The sequence below is a fragment of the Dama dama genome, chromosome 5 (assembly GCF_033118175.1).
Source record: "Dama dama isolate Ldn47 chromosome 5, ASM3311817v1, whole genome shotgun sequence".
NCBI classification, from domain to species: domain Eukaryota; kingdom Metazoa; phylum Chordata; class Mammalia; order Artiodactyla; family Cervidae; genus Dama; species Dama dama.
This window is the reverse complement of record NC_083685.1, coordinates 88322662-88343786: the sequence shown is the minus strand read 5'-3', so window position 1 is coordinate 88343786 and position 21125 is coordinate 88322662. Positions and strand designations below refer to the sequence as shown.

Sequence of the window (21125 nt, the reverse complement as noted above, 5' to 3'; positions counted from 1 at the left end):
CCACCAGGGAATCCCTCAAAGAAAGTCTGCAATACTATCCACCAAATAGGTAATATGGGGTGCCTTTGCGGCTAAGAGGAAGAAACTGAATTTGGGGGTGCATATCAGAGAGACTTTCTTTTTTTTTCAGTAATTTTCTAATCGATTCCTCTTCCTTCTCCCCGCCATCCAACTCTAGCTCCGCCTCTTGCTCCTCCTCTTCTCTGTCCTCCTAGAGCGTGTTCTTATTCTACACAAGTTATAAACAAACCAAACCAAAACAACAAAACAGTTTATACTTAGAAGTTTAACCTTATCAGGGTTAACAATTTTCAAAGAGAATGTAATTACCTCTAATTTCATTGGAGACATTTGTACTCTTTTTGTTGTCCAGACAATAACAAATACCATAATGATAGACACAATTACTCAACAGTTAAAATCAGTTTGTATAACCCCATGAACAAGGTGGCTTCTCGTTATCATTTGACAGGTTTTTTACATGTCTTGTTTCAGCTCTTACACATCGTGTAGTTATGCACTCAAACAAAATAAATACAGTCTGTAAATTGCAAGTGTCATGTTAAAAAATGTAAAGCTAAACGTATGTATGAAAACAATGCAAAAGATATATGAAATTATCGTGACTACAAACTAGCATACTACTGGTACCCAGGGACAATTCGGACACACGGCAGCCAGCTGAGGCGATGACCGTGGGCTCGTAGCTGCTCGCGCGGGCAAAATCCACAGGAAGAAATGAGTTCAATTAGGACTAGAAAGTCGCAGACACACACACACACACACACACACACACACACACACACACACACACACACACAAATAAGAAAAAGAACTGAAAAGGGAAAAAAAACGGAGTAAAAAGTCGAAATCTTGGATCCCCCAAGGGGGCGTGTCTCGAAATAGGAAGCTTTGCCAAAATAACGTTTTAGTCCGTGTGGGAGGAGTGTAATCAATCATTATTTCTTTTCCGGTATTTCTTGAATTTTCACTTTTAAATAGGGGCTAATCTGGGGCATCAAAATATAGGGGTTTAGGGAATTCCCTGGCCCGTCCAATGGTTAGGACTCCGCGTTTTCACTACTGAGGGTGCCGGTTCAATTCCTGGTGGGGAAACTAAGACCCCACAAAGCGGCCAAAAAAAGTATACGGTTTTAATTTTGCCACCAACGGACTTAGTCAAAGCACATCCTCATGCGTGAAATTGGGAGTTAGAGGTTTGAAATCGGCAAACTCCCCGCTACTTTTAGATTCTCGACCAAACAGTCCCGCCTCCGGCAGGCTTGTCAAAGAAGTATTTTGGCCCTCTCGGCTCACCGTCCGCGCAGCCTCCGGAAGCAACCTAAGCTCCGCCCCCTGCGCTCCAGTCGGCGCGAAAACCCAATTGACAAGAACTCCCTCCGAAGCCGGGGGCTTGGTTCTGCGTTCGACCTGCTTTTCCCGCGGGACCCCTAGCCCCGATCACTTAGGACTGGAGTGCCCGCCTTGGGGGCACCCCGCGCTCACCGACCACGCCCGAGGGTTCTCGCTGCCCGCGCTTTCTCATCGCCTCTTCCCGCGTTCGACTCGGCTGAGCTGGGCCCAGCCTCTGCGACCACCCCTGGTCTTGGGCGCGGGGGAGTCCGAGGCGGACCCCGCGGCCCAGGTCCTCGCTCCTGCTGGAGTCGGCCGCCTCCATGGCCTCCCGACAAGCTGGGCCGGGCCGCGCAAGGTCCTAGGAACTGGGATTCCGGAAAGCAAGGAGCATGGTGGGGGTCCTAGCCATGGCGGCGACAGCTGCTCCCCCTCTGGTGAAGGACTACGAGATTGAGGTGAGCTTGAATTATCTCCGTTTGTGAGGAGTGATCCTAGTTTAGGATCTATGAGGGCAAAGAGGGACCTGGTGAGGCCCCACAAGAGTTGTGACATTGTTTTCAACAATTGCTGGGGTGTATCGTTTCTTGAAGATGTCCTGGCAAACGTTAGGATTGTGAGATGTTTGCGGGGACTTCAGGATGCCTAGTTAAGGACCAGTTCCCAGATCCTGAAATGTTGGAACTGTATGTTTTGGACTTGGTTAATGCCATGAATGTCATGAAGGATCCCACGGTCTGGTTTGAGTTCATGATAAGGAAGCAGAGAACTTTAACGTTGAAAAGAATCTTTTAGTTCTACTTGTCCACCCAAATCCACCTGCTCTAGGAATACCGATTAGATTGTCACTACAGGAATCAAACAGAACCCTTCATTTAAAAATCACTTTCTCATTCTTCTATAGCTTAAGATACTGCAGTTAGAAGTCCCACCTTGCCATCTGTTATTCTCTTGTGTACATCAAGTTTCAGTGAAATGTACTAGCAGTTATTATAAAGAGCTTTTAACACCATGAAGTAGTGAAGTAGCATCTTAAAGTAGATGGTTACTATATTTTTACACCTTTTCATCTCAGGCTCACATTCTGTCTGATGTATGTATGCGCTGTATGTATGTCCTTGAAGTGAGCCAAGATGTATATTCACTTATGTAACTGGGACACTTTCTTTTTAGAATTGAGTTCTGTTGTCTGCTTGTTATTAGTTGTTATGCTGGTGCTTGTTTGCTAAATCAAGGCAGTTGCTTTGCTTGTCTTAGGTGTGAAAAAGAACTTTTAATACTGGAATCACACAGTTCTTGCTTTTTGTTTGGGCAGTTTTCCCATCTTTTTGTTACAGTTTCTGCTTTTGATGCCCAGCTTAGAGAGTTATTTCATAGTAATAATATTTACTGTTCAGTATTGGAAGGGTATATCAACTCTGTAATGAGGTGTTATTATCTGCATTCTGCGGATGACAGGTTAAGTAGTAATTAAAAGTAAGATAAATTAGGTTGTTGTTCAGTCATTAAATTGTGTCTGACTCTGTGACCCCATGAATTGCAGCATGCCAGGCTTCCCTGTCCTTCACTATCTCCCTGAGTTTGCTGAAACTCACATCCATTGAGTCAGTGATGCCATCCAACCATCTAAATTAGGTTAGAAGAAGTAAATTACAAAACTAAAAGTAATTTGCTTAAGGTCCCACACTAGTAGTTGACAAAACCAGCGCTTGAACTTAGATCTGCCTAACTCCAGAGCCTATGGTATACTGCCTCTGATATCAGTTCAGGATAGTAATACTACCAACTCGCTAGCATTTTCTTCTAACACATTTATCACTTCATTTTAAGAGGTAAAACTTTAATGTGTCTGTAATTTACTTTGCCTTATATTTATCCAGATTTGCCCTAATACTTTTTATTGACTACTTCTTTGCCTACTGACTTGAGTGCTATTATTGTCATATGCCAATTCTTAAATATCTCTTTTTCTGGTTTTCTAATCGGTTCTATTAAATTGCCTATTCATGCATCAGTGCTATGCTTTAATCATGATAGCTTTATAATACATTTAAATTTTCTAGAACTATAACTTCTTGATTACTTAACTTTTTTTTAAAAAAGTTTTCCTTGTTATTCTGACAAGTTTATTCTAACAAATGAACTGAAGGAAATTAAAAATAACGAAAAGACTGATGGATATTTTTTTTAAGGGCGATGAATAGTGTAGGAGTCAGGCAGTAACTCTTTTAATCAGTTCAGTTCAGTCACTCAGTCATGTCTGACTCTGCGACCCGTGGGCTATAGCACGCCAGGTTTCCCTGTCCATAGGCAACTCCTGGTGCTTGCTCACACCCATGTCCATCGAATCGGTGGTGCCATCCAACCACCTCATCCTCTGTTGTCCCCTTCTCCTCCCGCCTTCAATCTTTTCCAGCATCAGGGTCTTTTCAGATGAGTCAGTTCTTCTCATCAAGTGGCCAGAGTATTGGAGTTTCAGTTTCAGCATCAGTCCTTCCAATGAATATTCAGGACTGATTTCCTTTAGGATTGACTGATTTGATCTCCTTGCAGTCCGAGGGGCTCTCAAGAGTCTTCTCCAACACCACAATTCAAAAGCATCCATTCTTTGGTGCTCAGCTTTCTTTATAGTCCAACTCTTACATCCATACGTGACTACTGGAAAAACCATAGCTTTGACTAGACGGACCTTTGTCAGCAAAGTAATGTCTCTGCTTTTTCATATGCTCCCTAGGTTAGTCATAGCTTTTCTTCCAAGGAGCAAGCATCTTTTTTTGTTTTAATAGCATATTAAAATACTGAAAAATCTTAATTATTTGTAGTAAGTGCCCACTATCATTTTTGCTTAATTAGTAAATTTTGGGATCCTAGGCTTGTTCACTGTGTACCTGTTTCTTGGAAATAGTTAGAATAATTTTTTTTTTTTTTAAAGTGTTAGCTCATATCTTTATTAACCAATATACAATTACTTGTCTTCTGGTTTGTTGAAACAATAGGTCAGACAACATTTGCCACAGTAATGTCTGTCGAAGTGACTGGCCATAAAAACTCCAGCACCACATTCATCTGAGGGACACTCCCGGCGAAGGCGACTGATTTTGCCATTCTCATCCACCTTATAGTATTTCAGAACAGCCAATTTAACCTTCTTTCTCTTATGCTTGTTCTTCTTGGGAGTGGTGTAAGACTTCTTCTTCCTTTTCTTAGCACCACCACGAAGTCTCAACACTAGATGAAGAGTGGACTCCTTTTGAATGTTGTAGTCAGACAAAGTACGTCCATCTTCCAGTTGCTTGCCAGCAAAGATCAGTCTTTGCTGGTCAGGAGGAATTCCTTCCTTATCCTGGATCTTGGCCTTTACATTTTCTATTGTATCCGAGGGTTCGACCTCGAGAGTGATGGTCTTCCCCGTCAGGGTCTTCACGAAAATCTGCATCTTGGCGGCGGTTCCACCGCAGATGGCGGATCCGAAAGCTAGTTAGAATAATTTATTTACTTTTAGCTAAAAAACCATAAAGGGAATGGAAACAATATTTATAAAGTTTCTATCATGGATCAGACTTTACGTGTTTGTATGTGACATGTTCATTGCAAATTCTGTTGGTTGTGTGGTACTATTTGAAGGTTATTAAATGAACAGAGGCCAACAGTAATTAATGTATTTGTACACAAATATAGTGTCCTTGAAACTTTCTATTGAAGTATACATACAGTAAAGTACACAAGTTATAATTGTGTAACTCAATGTGACATTGAGATTTGATTGTAGATTTAAGTTTAAAGTTTTTTTCCTTGTTTATCAAGGAAGGAAGCCTTCTTTTTTTTATCCCATTACATAAAATAATAAATCTGTGTTTAAACTTTATAGTATTTTGCTTGAAGTAAGGCTTTTTTTTCTTCTTTTAAATTGATAGGCATGCAAGAAGCGAAGGAAAGATGATGACAGAACTTCTTGCAGAACAATCACCAAGTATTTATCACCCATGGGGAAGACTGGAGACAGGGTTTTCTCTCCACCCAAGTCCAATAATATTCTGGATTACTTTAGAAAGACTTCATTCACAAATGAGAAGACTCAGACAACAAAAAAGTGCAAGACAAAGTCATCCACACCATTGCTTGCTGACAGCGGCAAAGACTGTTTGGAAATGCCCTCAAATACAGAGTGTAAGAAGAGAAGAAAGAGACTAAATTTATCTCATCGACTAAGTAGTATTAAAACTGAACATAAAACTCCAATTGGAATTAACAGTGATGAGAGCAAAGAAGACTGTAGTTTAGATAACGATTTTGTGGAAAGTAGTACTTCCGCTTTACTTGACAAGAAACATGTCGAGGTACTTGCAGAAAGTATCCAAAGTCTCAAAAAACAATCAAGCACTATGACCTCCAAAAAAAGGTCTAAGAAAGTAAATCCTAAACATGGGCCCTCAAAAATCAATTGCAGAACATTGAGAAAAAGGAAGCACAGGGAGGTTATAGATCTATCTGAAAGCTTACCCTTAACAGAGGAACTAAATCTCCTTAAAAAAGATGGTAATGATAGTAAACAGATAAGGCCTTCCCTAACTGATGAAATCAAAAGTACTGCGAATGATGCTGAGCCTAGAGATCAAATCACTGAAATACCCCTGTTAAATGACAGTACAATAACTGTCTCATATGAGGAATTTTTAAAAAGTCACAAGGAAAATAAAGTGGAGCAGACACCAGACTCTACAGTGTCAATTTGTATTCCTTCTGAAACTGTTGAAGATACAGTCAGAAGTGGTTGTATGAGTGACCCCGAAACCTATGAAATTTCCCAACAGACCCGCTTTAAGACAGTCACTGTTCTTGCACAAGTTCACCCCATCCCCCCAAAAAAGACAGGGAAAATACCCTCCATTTTCTTGAAACAAAAGCAGGTGGAAATGGAAAGTAGTCTGTCTGATCCTGAGAATGAACAGGCAGTTCAGAAAAGAAAATCTAACGTTGTTATACATGAGGAAGAATTAGAATTGGCGGTGTTGGAAGCTGGAAGCTCTGATGCTGTGAAACCTAAATGCACTCTAGAAGAAAGACAACAGTTTATGAAAGCATTTAGGCAGCCAGTATCAGATACGCTTAAAAATGGAGTCAAAAAGTCTTCTGATAAGCAGAAAGAGCTCAATGAAAAATCTTTAAATGAGGAAGAAAGAGATAATAATTCTAAAAAAGTCATGGAAAATCCTAATATCCAAATGGTTTCAAACCATGGCAGATCACAGCCCCACACTGATAAAGGAAGTTTTCCTAAGGAGAAAAGTAAAACACTGAAGAAAAATAATAAAAAAATGTTAGAGACTGGTGGTATTCCAGCTGAAAATAGAGAGGGAAATACTCAGGAAAAAGAAACAACTCTTTCCTTTAAAGAGACGCAAAATCAAAACAGGCTTAGAATGAGTTTAAGACAAAAGAAAACAGAACTTTTCAAAAGCAGCACATTATTTAACAAGGAAAGCCTTGTTTGTGAACGTACAGCAAATGATGACCCTCTAAAGATTTCCTCTCCGTGTAATAATAAGTCTTCAAGGAAAACCAGCTTACCAGTTAAGGATAAGGTTATACAGTCTAAAGCTGAGACTGAAGACAGCTTGGGAAATGTTTCTACACCCAAGTCAAGCAGAAGATCTGTAAGAAGTAGCAGCACTCCTGCTACAGTAATCGTTCGAGGTACTGATTCTGAAGATGCACAAGAGGATAGTCCAGTCAAAGCTTCTACTCCAAAAGCAGCCAATTTATCAGAGAAGCATCGCTTATATACAGCAGAATTAATAACAATACCCTCTGATTCAGAGAGTCCTATTAGGTAAAAGTTCTGTTTTGTTCTCAAGTTCTGAATATTCTGTGTAAGTTATTAGATTCGAAGGAAAAGACGTCAAGCACTGGAGAATAGTTTGTTTGTTTTTTTCCCCTAGAACACAGCTTATTTATAAGAAAAAGAAAACAGGGTTTCAAAAATGCTGCTTATTTTCCATACTTAAAGTCAGGCATTCTTTCAGAAGAGCTTTTATGTATTTCAGATGAGCTTTACACTCTTGTTTATCATAGTTGCTAATTCCTGGAGGAATATCCTTCAAATAAGAAATCTGTGCATTTAGCAAGCATGAGATTAAAAATAAGTTATAGAACTTTAGGTAAACTGAGACATATACTATGAGATATATACTTGCATGTGGTTCTGGCCAATGTAAGAAAGATTTTGAAGTGGAGTGAAAGTTGCTCAGTTGTGTCCATCTCTGACCCCATGGCCTGTAGTCCATAGAATTCTTCAGAATGCTGAAGGTCAGAATGCTGGAGTGGGTAGCCTTTGTCTTCTCCAGGAGATCTTCCCAACTCGGGGATCGAACCCAGGTTTCCCACATTGCAGGCAGATTCTCCACCAGCTGAGCTACAAGGGAAGCCCAAGAATACTGGAGTGGGTAACCTATCCCTTCTCCAGGGGATCTTCCTGACCCAGGGATAGAACCGGTGTCTCCTGCATTGCAAGCAGATTCTTTACCAACTGAACTATCAGGGAAGATAAGAAAGATCTTAGGGGCTAATTTTCTGGAAAACTTATGATTTACAAAAGAAGCTTTATGTTTTCTAAGAGTTTAACATTGAGTTTGGCTTACATTTGAACCAGTAACTTGAAACTAATGGAGGGTTTGATTTTTTTTGTTTTTTACTTCAGAACTGTCCAGAAATTAGAGCTCTAGTTAGTTGTTTACTATATTTAATTGAAATTCTTAGACATTATAATCATAAAAATATTTGTCAATATCTTTCTGGTTTGCTTTCAGAATGAAATTCACCAGAATTAGTACTCCAAAAAAATCTAAGAAAAAATCTAAGAAAAGGTCTAAGAAATCTGAAGCTGCTGATGAAGATTTTGAGACTCAGACTAGAAAGGTAATTGAAATATTAGGGAGTCCTGTAAGTGTATTCTGTTTTCTAAAACAACAACCGCTACTTTTGGAAGTGATACGCCAAAAGAAGATTCACATGATTCATAGACTGGTTTATGTTAACTAAAACCCTTTACTATTTTAGATGATTCATTCTGTGAATTAGCTTATTAAGAGATCAATATATCTTACTGTGAGATGAAAGCAGTTGATAAAGACCATGTAGTTTACTTAGAAAAGGTTTTCTTAATCATACTTATATTCCAATCATTTTCCTTAAGGCTGCTTACGGAAATAAGCATGATTGAATTTTTGTTTTAGTTCTATAGATTAGAGGCTAAAAAGTGGGGTCTCTCAATCCTGGTACTGTTGACATTATGGGCTGGATAATTCTTTGTTGTGGGGGACTGTCTCATGCTTTATAGGGTGTTAAACAGTAACCCTGGCATCTATGGATGAGGTGGCAGTGGCAGTCCAACTCGCCCAGCATTGGCAACCAAAAATATCTCCAGACATTGCTAAATATCCACTGGAGGGAAAAATCACCCCCAGTTGAAAACCACTATCCTGAAAGGAGAATGTGTAGGAATAGTTTAGCTGCTTTTGTGAAATAAACTGCTTATCTCCTTCATGAGAGAATTGGATTCTTTCTTGGGTGAGTAGATACAAGTGTGTGTGTGTCTAAAAAGCTACCAGGGTGATTCTCATGTAATCCTTGGGAGAAAGCCCCTGCCACAGAAAGTTGGTATCTCCTTTGTTTTTCTTTAGCAGCTGTCCTTTTTTTTTTCTTTTTTGACAGCTTACCACATTCCAGGTATTATGCTTAGTACTCATGCCATTAATCTCATGAAGTGAATATTTAGCCCTCCTTTGAAGGACAGTGGTGCCAAAAAAGGTTAAAACATTTTTGAGTTGGAGTGACACACAGTGCATTTTAAGCTGGGGGCATGGGAAGAGGGCTACCAGAAGCTGATAAATAGGAAGAAATTAGAGAACGGTCAGGATGGAAGTCCTCTTATATTAGGAGTAAGTAAGAGCTGGGAGGACAGGCAGCTTAGTCACAAAGGAGGGTATTGGCAATGACTGCTTTCTGAGGTAATCGGATTATGGTTGATTTTAATTTTCTTCATTTTTCTGTTTTTTGTTTTTCTATAAATAGAACTTTTAAAAACTTTTATCAGAAAAATAACTATTAGAAAAAAACCAATTTCAAGTAATAGCAGAATTTGCCAAAATGCATGTGTATTTTTTCCCCACGCATTTACTAAAACAGATCTCTTTGTTAACTGGTTCAGTGATGGAGTTGTTAATTTAAATTTAGCTGGATTATTACCCTAAGGTTTATCACCAGCCTGTCAAAAATTTTGCTACCAGAACAATAGATATCTATCACTCTACTCCTGTAAAGCAAATTCCTAACATTCCTAACCTCCTTAGGTACTGAATATCCATGCCTGTTCTTTTTTATTTTTATTTTTTATGCCTATTCTCTTTAACATTTTTTTAAAAAATTTTAAAAGTTTTGAAGAAATGGCAAACATTTATTTAAAAATCACAGTAGTATATACATATAAAAGTGAAAGCTTTTTAAAATTTTTTGTCTCTTATTCTGTAAGGGTAACCCACTTTTAATAGTTACGAGTTTATTACTCCAGACTTTTTCCTATGCTTAAATAGATATAACATTTTTAAAAGAGATCGTATAATGTAAACTTTTATAGCTTGTTTGCAGTATGTTTTTAATCCAAATGTAAAAACTTGTAGAACTCAAAATATGGAAAACACATTATCTGGAAGATAATATTTAAATACACAAAGTTGCTTAGTACATCAGTGACAGAGCCAGACCTGCAGAGTAGACTTTGTTCTTTTCTAGTGCTCTTTTCTATGCCTACTACCTTTTCAATTTCTCTCTAAAGGATTCAGCCTATAAGTGACTAAAAACAAAGAAAAGATGCCATGAAGATGGAAATAACCAACAATTCCAATCTATGCAGACATCTGTTTTTAAAAAAAATGTATATACAGTCATCTTTCTGGGTGTTTTTTTACAAATGTAATTATATTTATCTGGATAGATTTCAAGTGAAAAAATGAAGGCAAACGAAGTATAATTAGATACATTTTAATTTCATTTCCATGGTAAAATTTGAATAGGTATTTTTTTTGATCCTTTATTTGGTGTGATCTGTGATTATGTTTTTCTATTATGTATATATTTAGTGGACTTCATTTTTTAGAACACTTTCAGGCTCATAGCAAAACTGAACAAAAGGTACAGGTTTCCCAGATACCCTCTGCTACCACGCAGGCAGATACCTCCCCCATTATCAATATCAGAATAGTACATTTGTTATCATCGATGAACTTACATTGACACATCATTATCACCCAATGTCCATGGTTTATTTATTTATTTTTTTAAGTCTTTCAAAAAAATTTATTTATTTAGGACTTGCTTTGCAAGGGCTCTCTCTAGTTGAAGCAAGTGGGGCCTACTTTTTGTTGCAGTGCCTGCCATTCTCTTGTGGGGCACAGGCTCTAGAGCTCCGGCTTCAGCAGTTGTGTTGAATGGGCTTAGTTGCTCCGTGGCGTGTAGAATCTGCTCGGTCCAGGGCTCGAACCTGTGTCCCCTGTATTGGCAGGCAGATTCTTATCCATTCCGCCACCAAGGAAGTCCCCATAGTTTAAGTTAAGACTTACTCTTGGTGTTGCATATTCTGTGGGTTTAGATAAATGTATACTGACATGTATCCACCATTCTATAAATAGTACCATCCAGAGTAGTTTTACTGCCTTAACAATCCTCTGTGCTCTGCCTGTTCATCCCTTCCTTTTCCCCTGACAACCTCCTGTCTTTTTAGGGTCTCTAAAGTTTTATCTTTTCTATCTTTCTATTATTAAATATAAAATATTTGCCAGAAACCTAAATTATTATTTCACATTTGTGTTTAGGTAAGCCGTGCTTCAAAAAATGTATCAAAAGCAAAACAACTGATTGAAAAAGCAAAAGCTTTGCATATTAGTAAGTCAAAATCTACTGAAGAAGTAGTGACACCTTTAAGGCGTTCGTCTAGGCATCAGACGCTTCCTGAAAGATCAGAAACAGAAGTAAGTATTACAGATATTTAGTGGTATAAATTTTGTTCTCTTCTGTTTGAAATGAGAGAAGGAAACCCTTATAAAATTATAAGATAGAGTACTTGTGGGAAGCTTTAAAGTGGTAGGAAGAATATAATTTTCCATTCTTTTTTAAAGGACTTTGGCTGTCTTTTGCCCATAGAATACAATCTGAATCCTTATCAAGTCATTCAAGACCCTTCATAGGCAGAACTAGCTCTTGCCATTCCTCAAAACAACCCCCTTCCTCAAATACACACCTTTCACTCTGTCTTACTAAATTATTCATTTCTCTCCAAAGGGTACAGTTTTAACTCTTTTCAGTTTGTAGTTTCAGCTTGAAGTGTGTATTAGGTGCTCAGTCCTACTGAAGGAATTCCTACTCAGATTTTAAGATCCTCTAAATGCCACCATCTTCTGTGTTTTTTAAAAACTACAACAACAACAATTTTATTATAGAGATATATAGCTTTATTAGAGAGATGTAATTTCCATACCATATAGTTTGCTGTTTAAAGTATGCAATTCAGTCATAGAGTTTTGCATCCATCACCACAGTCAATTTTAGAACATTTTAATACCTCCAAAAGAACCCCCATTTCCTTAGCTGTCACCTCCCAATCTCCCCTCCCTCAGCCCTAGCCAAATCGTATAGATTTGTCTATTCTGGACATTTAATTCAAATGATATATTATCACATATAATACTATATGTGGTCCGTTGTATCTGGCTTCTCTCATTTTGCATAATGTTTCAAGGTTCATCCATGTTGTAGCATTAGTGTTTTCTTTCTTTTTATTGCCAAATAATACCCCATTATACGGAAATACCACCACTAACATTCATCAGTTGTTGGACGTTAAACTGTCCACTCATAAATTAGCTCTCCCTCTGTCCCCTAAACCCTGGTTCTAACCTTGGTGCCATCTCTGGTTTCATTTGTCTGTGTTTCAAGTGCCTGCTCTTGCCTATACATAGTAGATACTCAGAGATATATACTGACCATATGAGTACTTATCAAACTTCATCTAATATATTTCTAGGATATATAGTTCTGAAAGGGGATAGCTAGAATTTTTATAGCTTGGTTGTGTTGATTCTTTTATCTGGAATATAGTTTGTTAGTTGCTTCTTTAAAAAAGAAAACTATGATCATAATAAATCTTTTTGATCATGTGAACTTGTATGGTGTAAGCACAGACTACTGCCATTCATATGTATTTTTTGTATCAGATAGTTTCTGACAGGGAGATGTATAGAATTGCTAATGTGATTTTCTTGTCTATGACTTCTAGCACTATAATCTTTTTGAAATTGTAATGACATTAACTGTATGTTATTAAAATTTTTTTTCTTATTCTATCTTAGGACTCTGTAATAATAATAAGTTCAAGTCCTCCTCCTGTAAAGCAACCTGAGAAAAATCAGAAGAAACTTCAGTGTCTGAATGATGTGTTAGGAAAAAAACTTAACAAGACTCCTAAAAATGTCCCTGGTAATCAGATTTGATAATATTGATGGTGAACAGGAGGTTTGAGGGGGATTATATAGTTCTGAATTTTAGTTTAATTTAAATCTAAATTTCTTGTTTTATAGCCTTTAATTATATTAAATATTTCTATTTTGATGAGTAAATGAGTGAAGTTATAATGTAGTTAGTAAAGAGTTTTACAAAGAGTAAGTGAGTATATTTTAAGTGATTGCATTTCTTTGTATCTGTTTAGCCTCTGTTAACTTAGTGATTCTGAAAGCTGACTGATCATCAAAATCATCTGGGTAAATTTTTTAAAATGTTAAGTTTTTAGGTCCTTTCCTAGACATTACTGACCAAGAGTCTCTAGAGATGGGTTGTGGGAATTTGTAACTTAAAAAAAAGCTCCCCAAGAAATTCTGATATTGATATTTCCAGATTGAGAGACCCAACTCATTATATAGAAAAATTTTAGTTAAAAAAATTTTTAAAGAGTTCTGAAAGTAATTGAAGGTAAGTGGAAATGATAAGCCTTAATACTAACCTAAGTATTTATTTTTCTAAGGAAAAGTGAAAGTCGCGCCTTTATTTCTTACTAGAAAGACTCAGAAGACAGCTGATCCTGCCCTTGGTTTTGATGAAAGCAGGTCAGTGTGATACAGATTTTAAAATGCCAAAATATTCAATGGAATGTATTTTGTATTCATTTACTTTGATGAGAAAGATTTAAACTATCATTTGAAGCTTTAATAAGTCCATTTTAAAAGATGATAATGTTGACATTGCTACAACTGCAATTTGAAGATCTTGATCTTTTGCAAACATTTTGTGGCCATCTCTAGACACACTAGTGGAAAAATAAATAGGCAAACCAAAAATACCAAAAAGCTGGTTTGTGAACTTTGAAAATATTTAAATATTTATTATGTACCAGGCACTGTGTTTGATACTAGGAATATCATGGAAGTAAGACACATTCCCCATCTTCTTGACTGGTAAAGAACCTGCCTGCCAATGCAGGGGACATAAGAGACTCAGGTTTGATCCCTGGGTCAGGAAGATCCCCTGGAGAAGGAAATGGCACCTGACTCCAGTATTCTTGCCTGGAGAATCCCATGGACAGAGGAACCTGGAAGGCTACAGTCCACAGGGTCTCAAAGAGTCAGACACAACTGAGCAACTTAGCACACACACACCGTCTTCTTGAGGCTTACACTTTAGAGGAAAGATGATCTCTGATTAAGTGTTAATTGAGCCAACAAGTGAAGAATTGGAGTTGTGCTAAGGAGAGGTACAAAGTTCTATTAAGTAGATTTGGTCTGGTTAAGAAAGGATTTGCTGAGGAAATGATGCCTGAACTGAAGGATGAGCAGGAGTTCACTGGGGAGGAGCAGTGGTCCATCCAGAGGGACCATCTAAGGTCCCTGTGACTGCAAGGAGCATGGTAAATACAGGAAGTTGAAGGAATGTCCCCGTGACTTGAGCACAGTGAGCAGAGTGTGAGATTATGCTGGAGAGGTGGTACCAGCCCATGTGGGTAGACCTTTAGGACACATGAATGGATTTTGTCACTATGCTAAGAGCAATGAGAAGCAGTCAGAGGGTTTTAAACATGAATGAAACTTAAGCATTTGAATTTTGAAAGTTTAATCTGACTGCTGGATTCATTTGGCTGTTGTACAGAGAATGGGATGGAGGAGGGATTAGAGTGGATACAGGAGGAAGTGTGGACTCAAGTATTGGAGAGGATGTGTGAAAGATTTTAGGAGATACATTTATTTGTTTATTTTTTGCCACACCATGTGGCTTGTGGGTTTTATTCCCCCACCAGGGATTGAACCTGTGCCCTTGGCAGTGAAAGCGTGAAGTCCTAACCACTGGACCACCAGCGATTTCCCTAGGAGATAAATTTAAGAACCCTTTATGATTAATTGGGCTTCCCTGATAGCTCAGTTGGTAGATTCCGCCTGTGATGCAGGAAACCCTGGTTCGATTCCTGGATTGGGAAGATCCACTAGAGAAGGGATCGGCTACCCACTCCAGTATTCTTGGGCTTCCCTGGTGGCTCAGCTGGTAAAGAATCCCCCTGCAATGCTGGAGACCTGGGTTCTAATTAATTATGATTAATTAGACACAGGGGCTGGGGGTGGGAGAGTTGAAGGTGGAAAGATGACACCTAAGTTCTGATCTGGGCCAGTGGGTGGCACAATGGAAGAAGACCAGGTTTAGGGACATGAGCTGAGGTTATTTTTTCTTTTTTTTCCTGTTTCAGTTTTATTGAGCAATAATTGCCTATTGTTAAATGCACATATCTTAAGCACACAGTTCTGACAAGTATATTATATCCGGATATAGCATCTTTCTTTTACTCCCGATTGGTTTACTTTTTCTTCTTCTGTGTCCCGGCCACCAGAGCAAAAGGTTGTCACCATTCTGGTTGATGTTACCATTGGCTAGTTGATTTCTGTTGCCATTGGTTATTTTTTGTCTGTTTCCAAACATCACATAAACATTATATGTTATTTTGTGCCTAAGTACACGTGCTTGGTACACAACATACACACACATATTTTTTAAAATCAACTTTATTCAGGTATAATATGCATATATTCATATGCACCCCTATTAAGTGAATAGTTTGAACTGTTACGAACATTCATGTAGGAGCCTGCCGTGGTACGTCAACACCGCTGTCTTATAGTGTATTTTTTTTAAGTGTTTATAACCTTACCTGTCCATTTCTCATATTTTCTTAAAAGCCAAGATGCATCTGAAAGGTCTCAGGATTGTGAAGTGCAGTTTAAAGCAAAGCGTGACTTCCTCATGAGTGGTTTGCCAGATTTGTTGAAACGACAAATTGCAAAGAAAGCTGCTGCGTTAGATGTGTACAATGCAGTGAGTGCCAGTTTCCAGAGAGTCGTTCATGTTCAGCAAAAAGACGATGGTGAGTTTATTATTATGACATATTTTTAAACATTAGTAAGCAATATGAAACTATGTGAGTTGGTTTTAGGTGAGACAAAGGTTCAGGTATAATTCTTATGTGGAATTTAAAGTAGCTTTTTATCCTCTCTATTCCTGGGAAATCCCATCAACAGAGGAGCCTGGTGGGCTACAGTCCATGGAGTCACAAAGAGTCGGACATGACTGAGCAACTAAACCAGCACCACCACATCCTCTCTGCTGCAGCCTTGGGCTGAGAAAGGGGGTGGGGCAGGAAAGCCGAACCCCTTACCCCTGATGCCAGGGGAGGGCAGGCATGTGTGTGGTGCTGAAGTGAATGCTGTCCAGAGAGGTGCTGTGTTCTTGAAATCTGAGCCTATATGTGAACAGATCATCTTTTAAGAGTTTCTTAGATGAACTCCATCCCTGTCTTTGTCCAGTCTGCAGCTCACTGTTTAAGAGAAGTCTGTTTGCCTCCTTGCTGTAACAGCTTGTGCTGTTTGGTACCACACAAGTGTCTTGTGAACCATCTCCTGGAGTTGGTAACAGGGAGCTATGCTCCATTGTTCTAACTCTCTCTACCCTCACATGTACCGCACACGAGAGCGAGATGTTTACACAAGCCTTGTAGGATGGTGTTAACTGGATCCTGATCTAATTCTCTGTGGATTCAAGTGCTCTGGCAACCACAGTCTTACCTGAGCTATTTAGTTTTTATAATTACTGATCATATACAAAGCTTTCTATCTTTGCTTTGTTGTTGTTCCTGAAAAGTGTTAGTCACTTCAGTCATGTCTGATTCTTTGTGACCACATGGACTCCATCCATGGAATTCTGGCTCCTCTGTCCAAGGAATTCATTTCCTTCTCCCAGGGATCTTCCCAACCCAGGGATCAAACTGGGGTCTCCTGCATGGCAGGCAGATTCTTATATCTGAGCCACCAGGGAAGCCCCCTATTGTTGTTTCTACATAGTGCTTTTTGTCAGGGCAAAAACAGTTATCTTCTTCTCAGCTGGTTTTGTGGTTTGGTTTGGTGTAGTCCCTCTCCTCATGAAATGTTCACTCTGATCTGTCCTCCTTTCTTTTCCTTTTATGTTTCTGACCTTGATGGTTTTTGAGTTTTATTTAGCCTGTCTTTTCTCTGTTGTGTGACGTTCCCAGTCAGCCTTTCTAATAATATTCTGTTTCCTTTTCTCTCAGTTCTGCTACAGCCGTTCAGTGGATGAAACCTTTCTTGTTACTTTCACCAGCTCAGTGTTATAAAGCATTTTCTAATAGTATGTTCAACTATAGAGATTAGTTATACTTTTCCTTAGGATCATGCCCATCATCACCTAGTAACAGAATCTGGATTTCAGGATGCTAATTGCCCCTTAAATTTTTAACCTGAGCAGCAAGGTTGATTTAAAAAAATGAAAAATGTGCAAATATTTGCTTATTTTTAACAATTAGGAGGGAAGACTAGGTAATTTTTATTAATTGTATTTGTTATAGGTGAGGATTTTGTTCCTGTGTACTCCTTTGAATTTTGATACTTTTGTGTTAACTGTGTAGTTGTTGCTGGGTCTTTCTGTGTTTGTTGACTTGGCATTTGGTAAATGGATAAGAATGTGAAGAATGAAGGTAATTAACGATTTTTCTATTTTTCTTTAGGGTGCCATTTGTGGCGTTTGAAACCACCCGCTTGTCCTCTCTTAACTAAACTTAAAGAACTAAATACTAAAGTAATAGATCTCTCAAAATGTGTTATGGCTCTTGGTGAATTTTCAACATTGAATTCAAATTCGAAAAGTAATAATTCCACTGTTGGGGTAAGTATGAGAGCACTCAACATTACAGGACGTTTCCTTCACATTTTTCAGAGGGAAAAAATTTAACATGTCTACTGTTGGAGCCTAAAGACCATCTCTTCCTAGAGTCCAATTTTAAAAAATAAATCCCAATTGAAATACAAATCTCTTTTAAATTCTCTGAGAGCTTTAAAAACATTTTAAGAGTTAATGATAGCCAGTTCCAAAAGAATATTAGATTATATAGCACATTTAGATACTTTGTCAGTCAGAATTGTACTCTAATAAAGGTATAAAATACAATTAGTTTAAAAAAGTACTTAGTTCATATGAACTAAGTCCTTCTAAAGCTGTGCAAATGCAGCTTTGCCGTCAAGGGTTGTATTTAGTGACTAAAGTTAACCCTACCCTGATGTAGACTTACAGACAGAAAATAACTGGTAATATTCTGATTAATATTATTAGAATGTGAGTTTAATTGAACATTTGGTTTTTTATTGCAGTTTATGGGAAGAAGGAAAGATTTGACTGAAGAAGTAAGAAATCTTTTGTTGGAGGAAATTAGGTGGTCAAATCCCAGATTTCCTTTGAGGAAATACTTCTCTTTGCTTCTAAAAAAGCGAACTGAGCACCAGGTACTTTCTGAGTGTCACTGTAAACAAGGTTAGTGATAATTACTATCATTTCCATTAACATTTCACTTTTGAAAATGCTGAGGTTAGCTATTAACTCTTGGAAGTGGTCACCACTGAGAGAACTTTTCTTGTGGTTGACAGTGAGTTTTGTTCAACTAAAGTAAAGCATCTTTTGTGATGCATTGTTGGCCTCTGCTGGCTTCCAGAGTGGCCAACCCCAAAATAGCATTAATTATGTTAAAATACTAATAATTTATTTAAGGAAAGTCTTAGATGAGGTAGTTTTTATAGCCTGTACAAAAGGCAGTCTAAACAACAATATAGCAACTAGCTTTCAGCATGCAATGTTTGATTCTTGGCTTTTCATTTTACAGTAATAAGGCTATTGGATATTTTGAAATGGTATTAAGATTATTGGGTAATAAAATTAATTTTCTGTTGATTGGTAAACACATGCATTTGTATAATTTTCCAAATAGAAAGTCCACAACTTGAGCCCATTGTCAGCCGAAAAGAAACCAAAAGGAAACGAGTGGAAACGGAAAATCATAAATCCAAAAGAAGGAAACCAAATAACTATTTAGAAAGTCCAAGAAAGATAAATGGGAAACCAGAAGAACTTGACAAAAGAAACAACTCCAGTGGGATAAAGCTAGATTCTTCCAAAGGCTTGTTTCCTAAAACATCCAGGAAGAAACAAACAGCTCTGAGTACAAGGTGTAAAGTGGAAACAGCAACAGTAGAAGATCCTGATCTTCTGATAATAGATGATGACAAAGAGTCTTCATCAGAAGTGTCCTCTATTCCAGGTAAATTAGATTCTTCTCTCCTTCTGGTCCTAGATGGTTTTTGTTTGTTTTTGACCTCTCATTTTCCTCCTCTTTTTTAATGTATGCTCATTGCAGCATTCAAACAAAATAAGACGTGGAAGCCTCACTGATTAGGGTCTTACAGATAAACCACATTTAACAGATTTCTGTTTGGCCGTTGATTTTTCTGTGCTTCCCCAAATAGGTATGCCTTTTTGAAAATTTGGGATCACACTCTACCTATTATTTTACACCTCTTTCACTGATTTTTCTGACATTAGTCCCATTTGGTCATCTAGCGTATCTGGAGTATTCTATTGAACTGATTAATTTATTCATTTAGAGTATGTTTTGATCATTTGTACAGCAGGTCTCTATCTTTTTTTTAAGTGAAGTATACTTGATTTACAATGTTGTGTTAGTTTCAGGTATGCAGCAAAGTGAATCAGTTATACATGTACATACATGCGTTCTTTATTTTAGCTTTTTTCCCCATACGGGCCATTACACAGTATTGAGTAGTGTTCTCTGTGCTACATAGCCGACCCTTACTAGTTATCTACTTTTTATATAGTAGTGTGTATATGTCAATCCCAGACTCCCAGTTTATCCCGCCCTCCATCTGTGATTCTGCTTCTGTTTTGTAAAAATGTTCATTTGTTCCCTTTTTTTAGAGTCTGCATATAAGCAATATCACATGATATTTTTCTTTCTGTGTCTGACTTACTTCACTCAGTATGACAATCCTAAGTCTATCCATCTATAATTCTTTTAAACTATTTTCAAGCATTACTCTACTAAATGAACTACAGATTCCCTTTCCCCACAAATTCCATGGGCATTTTGATTTTGCATTAGTTTGTAGGTTAACTTGAAGGGAACTGGTATCTTTCCAACGTTGTCTTCTCCTTCAGGAGTGTAGCCTCTCTCCATTTACTCAGGCAGACCTTATAGAATGTTCTAATGTATCCTTTTCGGAGAAGGCAGTGGCACCCCACTCCACTACTCTTGCCTGGAAAATCCCATGGACGGAGGAACCTGGTAGGCTGCAGTCTATGGGGTTGCACAGAGTTGGACACGACTAAAGCGACTTAGCAGCAGCAGCAGCAATGTATCCTTTTAGTGGTCAAGAAGAGGCTTCATGAAAAGTATGCTACATTTGTCCTTTAGATCATTTCTTGTAGTACAAATTATTTTTCATAATTTGCATTTCTTAAAGAAAGGCAATGCCAAAGAATGCTCAAACTGCCACACAATTGTGCTCATCTCACACGCTAGTAAAGTAATGCTTAAAATTCTCCAAGCCAGGCTTCAGCAATACATGAACCATGAACTTCCAGATGGTCAAGCTGGTTTTAGAAAAGGCAGAGGAACCAGAGATCAAATTGCCAACATCTGATGGATCATCAAAAAAGCAAGAGAGTTCCAGAAAAACATCTATTTCTGCTTTATTGACTATGCCAAAGCCTTTGGCTGTGTGGATCACAATAAACTGAAAAATTCTGAAAGAGATGGGAATACCAGACCACCTGACCTGCCTCTTGAGAAATCTGTATGCAGGTCAGGAAGCAACAGTTGGAACTGAACATGGAACAACAGACTGGTTCCAAATAGGAAAAGGAGTACGTCAAGGCTGTATATTGTCACCCTGCTTATTTAACTTATATGCAGAGTACATCATGAGAAACGCTGGGCTGGAGGAAGCACAGGCTGGAATCAAGATTGCTGGGAGAAATATCAATAACCTCAGATATGCAGATGACACCACCTGGTGGCAGAAAGTGAAGAAGAACTAAAGAGCCTCTTGATGAAAGTGAAAGAGGAGAGTGAAAAAGTTGACTTAAAGCTCAACATTCAGAAAACTAAGATCATGGCATCCGGTCCCATCACTTCATGGGAAATAGATGGGGAAACAGTGGCTGACTTTGTTTTTCTGGGCTCCAAAATCACTGCAGATGGTGACTGCAGCCATGAAATTAAGAGACGCTTACTCCTTGGAAGAAAAGTTAGGACCAACCTAGACAGCAGAGACGTTACTTTGTCAACAAAGGTCTGTCTAGTCAAGGCTTTTCCAGTGGTCATGTATGGATGT

At 38.2% G+C, this 21125-nt stretch overlaps 2 protein-coding genes across 3 annotated transcripts in view; one reads left to right on the top strand and one right to left on the bottom strand.

Moving 5' to 3' along the window:
- The first annotated feature begins 1372 nt into the window (after positions 1–1372).
- Positions 1373–21125, top strand: part of ATAD5 (ATPase family AAA domain containing 5) — a 34353-nt gene continuing 14600 nt past the window's right edge. For both annotated transcript variants that reach the window (XM_061142840.1, XM_061142839.1), the window contains exons 1-10: positions 1373–1811; positions 5268–7183; positions 8160–8268; positions 11220–11375; positions 12753–12879; positions 13421–13502; positions 15615–15799; positions 17453–17610; positions 18093–18252; positions 18704–19033. In XM_061142840.1, the coding sequence (XP_060998823.1) occupies positions 1746–1811; positions 5268–7183; positions 8160–8268; positions 11220–11375; positions 12753–12879; positions 13421–13502; positions 15615–15799; positions 17453–17610; positions 18093–18252; positions 18704–19033 (3289 nt within the window). In that variant the 5' untranslated portion in view covers positions 1373–1745. The remainder of the gene's footprint in view (positions 1812–5267; positions 7184–8159; positions 8269–11219; positions 11376–12752; positions 12880–13420; positions 13503–15614; positions 15800–17452; positions 17611–18092; positions 18253–18703; positions 19034–21125) is intronic.
- Positions 4286–4826, bottom strand: LOC133055900 (ubiquitin-ribosomal protein eS31 fusion protein). Its single transcript, XM_061140987.1, has one exon. The coding sequence runs from the start codon at positions 4787–4789 to the stop codon at positions 4319–4321; it is 471 nt and encodes a 156-aa protein (XP_060996970.1). The 5' UTR covers positions 4790–4826; the 3' UTR covers positions 4286–4318.

Bases quoted from the DNA above. Each gene is read 5' to 3' on its own strand.
- LOC133055900 (XM_061140987.1), bottom strand. From the start codon at position 4,789: ATGCAGATTTTCGTGAAGACCCTGACGGGGAAGACCATCACTCTCGAG.